This window comes from Pygoscelis adeliae, unplaced genomic scaffold (assembly GCF_000699105.1).
Source record: "Pygoscelis adeliae isolate BGI_AS28 unplaced genomic scaffold, ASM69910v1 Scaffold448, whole genome shotgun sequence".
In the NCBI taxonomy this organism is placed as follows: domain Eukaryota; kingdom Metazoa; phylum Chordata; class Aves; order Sphenisciformes; family Spheniscidae; genus Pygoscelis; species Pygoscelis adeliae.
Genome location: NW_008825288.1, coordinates 338,345 through 343,746, shown reverse-complemented (window position 1 = coordinate 343,746; position 5,402 = coordinate 338,345). Strand labels below are relative to the sequence as shown.

The window sequence follows — 5,402 nt, the reverse complement described above, 5'->3', positions numbered from 1 at the left end:
TACACAGTTTTACTCGTTAAAGATATGAAAACATTTCTATGCATTTGTGGAAGTATTAGTATAATGCAACACTGGAGTTAAACTCTCCCAAAGCCTTTTACCTTATTGTGTTATTAGCAATTATATTTAATACTCAGACTGCATAACTGAAGCAACTGTTCTACTTGCATTTATTTTTTAGTTGAAAATTCTTTTTCCCCTTAAGTCAAGTGTTACCTTTAAGCAAGACACTATCTGCTTTCTTTGGTTTAAGATTATTTTTATTTTCTGTTTTAAGATGCCATTGCAGAGACCTATTATGATTTTTACACTCAATACCATACATTTCTTTCAAATTAAAAAAATGTATTTAAATCTGAACAAAAATATTTCACTAGAAGAAAAAACACCTTTGACAGGGATCCTTCTCTTGTGCAAAACAAACAGATTTAATAACATTTTATTTAATGCCAACAGCATTTACAGGTTAAGTATTTGAACATTGACAAAACTTCCGAGAAAAAAAAAAGTCTTCTGTCTTGTAGGATTTTGAGATGACAGGGCCACTGTAACCATACAGTGTAACCTTCTGAATAAACACAGGTGACAAGAGTTTCTTAAATCACATTCCTACCTCAAGTGCAGCAGTGGCATTGAACTAGAGCTTAACTTTTAGCAAAACATCCAATTCCAATTTAAAAGTCTTCAGAGCATAGAAACCACCAAAGCTCCAATAAGTTATTCCAGAAGTAAATTACTTTGCTGTTAAAGAAAACTATTTATTTCCATTTAAGGACTTGTCATACCTACACCTACCAGATTAAAACTCACTTATCTCCAGGTCTGTCTGTTACACACATTTCACATCACTCCTTTACCTTGAAGCTTTTGCTAGGGCTTGTTCTTCAACTCTTTAAGCCTTCTTCAGATTTTTCTGAGGCTTCTCCAATTTAGCATTATCCTTTCTGAACCAGGCATACCAGAACTGAACGCAGTATTCCAGCAGCAAAAACCCACAAGTGTCAAAACCTCCCTACTTACAAATCTGTGTTTCATACAGCTAAGGATGACAGAAGCACTCCTGCTAGGTGCAGATCTTCCCTTTTGGCTTTACTGAAAGCTCAGTTCTGCCTCCATCCAGCTTAGGAAGAAGTCCAGGTCATTTCACCATCAGTGACTCAATCTTCATTATTTCATTCTCTCTCTTTAAAACATGATTGTATGTTTTCTTTCCAAGTCACTTATAAAAGCACTGTATGGCCAGGAATCAGTTTTTCCAGAACACCACTCAAAGCACTGAGCAATTCCATCTACGTTACACTGAGATTAATTTGAAATCCATTTAACCCTGTGTTGTTTTTAATTGTTCTAGTTTCTTAATCAAATCAAACATCTTACAGAAGTTTTTTACATAAACACTGCTACTTTCAGCCATAAAACCTGCAGTATCATAAGTTAGTTTGACAGGATTTAGTTTGATTGGCATTAATTAATTCACTTCTCGCTGACAGTCAGGTGAAAGAATCCCTTTGTTATCAGGGGCTGATGCCAGGCTCATCCCATTTACACTGCCTATTGGCACATCCGCAGCACTCTGCTAGGTCCCTGGAAACTCCCTAGTTTTCCAAGGCTTGTGGAAAAACAACATTAATAGCCTAGGCAGGTCTTCATTTCACTAAGCCTCATAGATGTTAGATTTAATTTTTTGGAGAGGTCTAGTTTTGGTAGCTGCTGTTTTATCTTTTTTAGTTTCCTACTGAAATGGAAACTATATCAAAAACAACACCCTCTGCCGCTTCAAAAATAGACAGCAGAAACATTAACTGAATATTAGGTGGTCCTTTCCAGTGAGAAATTTTATCGTTTCCAGACAGCTACACCTCAGCTTCTAAAACAGCCGCAGTTGTTCCTATTTAAGCTTCTAGACTTTGACAATACTGACCACAATTTCTTCTTGTATCCTTCTACTCTCCTTGTCTATTTGCCTCCATTTCCATCTTCAGGCTTGTATTTGCTACTGTACACACACCTTCCCACAAGTCATTATTTATTGCTCCTTTCAACCCTTCCTAAGTCAAAATGTTTTTCTTTAAATTAGTTAGGTTTACTTCGAAAGTACATTTTTTGCTTGCATTTAATAGATTACTCTTAGATTTCTAACCATTCATTTCTGTTTGTTTGCTCCCAGCATATTTAGCAGAATTATTTTCATCTTTAGGAAAAATGGCCTTTTTAAAGCACCTAGTATTTATAGCACTACTTACAGATTGATTTCATGTGTGCAAAAAAATCCAAGTTAAGACTACTTATTTAAGAAGCCGCTAAGTGCTGTGACCAATTCCTCTGAACCTGTCGAGATGAAGCCCAGTATTGTTTAACAAATGTTTTTAAAACTAAGTGTATGAGGTTTCAATGACTGCTTTCCAGGGCTTACCTGTTGGACAGTTTCTTACACAGGGTAAGAGAGCTTTTCAAATACTAACACATAAAAATAAGTTCAGAGTAAGACCTCGGTAGCACGAGAAAACACTGCAGATGAACCACACAGCACTTACAGCAAATAACTCAGAAGGCAAATACATACCTAGTAAAAGTGACTTTAGACTAGTGCCAGGCAAGTTTCACATAGTGATCTTCCCAGAGAGCTTTAAAACAAAAGCACTCCTTCTACCAGAACGCATGCTAGGGTCAGTAGGAGAGCACGGATCAGTTTTCCTTACCTAATCTATACCCTTTATAAAGGCGACCCTTCTCACCGTCCAGAGCGGCCTGGACATCTTCTAGACGGTCATACTGCACGAACCCATAGCCATGGTACATGCTGAGGGCTGGAAAAGTTAACAGCAGGGCAAGACCGGTTACAACTAAGGGACAGTACTAACCCACACCCAGGCCATCAGGTAATCCCACCAGAGGAACAAGCAAAGGGGCTCTACCCAGAAACGACTATGCAAGTTTCCTGGGAAAACCAAGTCTACCAGGATCAAAATGCAGGACTTAGAGACTCTGAAATATATTTTGTAGATCAACCTCCTTCTGACAAGGCAGTGACCAAAATACAGCCCATGAAGTGACCAGGATTTGATAAAGAGACTATGAAGTCACTTGAAAGAATACTGCAACATCACACTGCAACCCCAAAAGCTAAAACATAGCTGATATATAGGCATTATGTTTCAGCTGTACTGAAGGAATCACTTTTTCAGAGAAAATGCAGGCAGAGAAAATTATCATTAAAAGGTCACTTTTTAGGAGCAACATTAGTCACTCCTCTCATCATCATCAAATAGCATTTGACAAGCATGAACGTTATATTTCTCACTGAATTCCCAGCCACAAAAAGGCATAAGATAATATACTAACCCCTGATTTTGCCATATTTTGAAAATATCTCTTCCATTTCTTCACGAGTCATGTGGTCTGTGGGCAAATTGCCGACAAAAAGTCTTCTCTCTAAATCCTGAGGATTGGTGCTGTTAGTGAAGTCGCTCTGTTTGATGCTATTGCTCTTGCGTCCTCGAGCCATTTTGCTTTCGTTCCAAATCCAACTCTTCGCAAAAAAGAAAAACGGCCATGCATATAATTTCAATCCATGACATTAAAATTAAACTGGAACAAGATTAAACTTAACAGCTTTGCAGACTAGAAGCCAACTGGGTCTGCTTGACGCAAACTTCACTCCAGAGAAATCTTAATACAAGGGATACAGAGGTGTGGCAAAAACGTATACCACAGCATTTTGGTTGAGCTTTTCTGTAATACTGAAAGGTAGTAAACCTAATTATTTTGCAGATAAGTTTTAATGGTTTAACTCCAAACTAAGATACAAGTAAAACTCATTTTCCACTAAAACATCTTAACTTTAAGCTTTTCAATACACCCATTGTTGTCATATCTATTTCTTCAGTCCACTGGTAAGAAGCGTTGAAATTTATGCAATATTTTAATAAGCAGAAAGGAAACTCATCACAACATTGCATAACAGGACCCAAATATTTCAATACAGGCTTTGAACGAGACATCAGGAAGTACTGCTTAAATGCTCTTAAGTGACCACGCTCAGATCACTTTACTAAATGGGAAATCTTAGCTTTCCAATACCAGAAAACACAGTTTCTCATTCATACCCCTCCTAAACAGCATATCCTTGTCCCCATAGAGACATCAGCTCCCACAGAAGGCGGGTCCACAGCTGGGAATTTAACCCCCCCCATGTAAATGCTGTACCACTACCTCATCTCCCCCAGCATAGCAAAAGTACACTTCGTTAACCCACACTATTGCAAAGCTGGAGCAGTCAGCAACATTCACTGCACAAACTCACCCGAAGAATTACAGCAAAAAAACCCCCAACAAACAAAAAAACATCACAAATTCTACCAAGCCAACAAAAAACTCCTCCAAACCCCACCTAGGATTCATACTTCCTGGTTTAAAAGTCACCATTACATAAAGCTTAAAAAAAAAAATTAAAACCACTGAAACTTTCAAGATTAACTTGAAAGTTTGAAAACCTTTTAATAAAGTTGTCATACTTCCTAAACATTCATCTACAGGAATGCAGGATGGGATTTTCCTGTTTATAACATGCAAGAAACCTGGAAAAAGAAAGTTGATGAAATTGAGCATATCAGCAGAAACTTCTACTGTTAATCATGAGATGCCTACAACCAACATACTCCCTTGACAGTAGCCTATATTCATTACAATTTAAAAGTAGCCTCTGAATAAACAAGTCAAATATCCAAAAATATAACACAGTTTTACATAAGTACTTCTACAACACTTAACTGGCATGAAAAATATATTTACTCCAAAATTGAGACATAAAATTTGGGGGTTTTTTTGTTTTTTTGTTTTTTTTTTTTTTTTAAGATCAATCAACTTTACATTCATATCACTTTTCTCCTTCTTTCAGGAAGCCCTGCAGGGACAGGAGGCAGAGAACACCTCCCAGTCTAAAACTTTTTAAAATGAACTAAACTGCTAGAAGAGGGAGGAGGAAAAAAACCCAACACCAAAACCAAAATCAAACAAAAAAGTCATTTCTTCTACCATATTTGCCTCAACCCTCCTGTAAGTTTGTCCACACACAGTTTTACCTGCCCTGTCAGAAGTACCAAATCTTGTCCCATTTTTTCCTGTATGGAAGCACTAGACTTCCCTTCTGTTCTGCTATTGCAGCTCAAATTCTCATCAGTTGAGGGGACAGAAGTTTTCAAAATTCTCCCAAAATGATTAAGTGGCTATAAAACATGGAAACACCCATCTAGTCCAAGTTCCCATTTTGGAGCAGGGTGACATCCAAGTTGGATCCAGTTGTCACAGTCTTCTCCAGCCGGGCTCCGAGCCCTACCAGGGATGGGGACTCGGAGCCCCTGCAAGTACCTGCTCAGGCGGCACGGCCGGCACATACCGTCTCG

At 38.0% G+C, this 5,402-nt stretch overlaps 1 protein-coding gene across 1 annotated transcript in view; it reads right to left on the bottom strand.

Moving 5' to 3' along the window:
• The window catches only part of NCOA5 (nuclear receptor coactivator 5), a 16,949-nt gene extending 13,444 nt beyond the window's left edge, over nucleotides 1-3,505 (bottom strand). The window contains exons 1-2 of the mRNA XM_009329910.1: nucleotides 3,343-3,505; nucleotides 2,700-2,807 (exon numbers count right to left, since the gene is read on the bottom strand). Coding sequence (XP_009328185.1) covers nucleotides 2,700-2,807; nucleotides 3,343-3,505 — 271 coding nt within the window. The remainder of the gene's footprint in view (nucleotides 1-2,699; nucleotides 2,808-3,342) is intronic.
• Nucleotides 3,506-5,402: the final 1,897 nt, after the last annotated feature.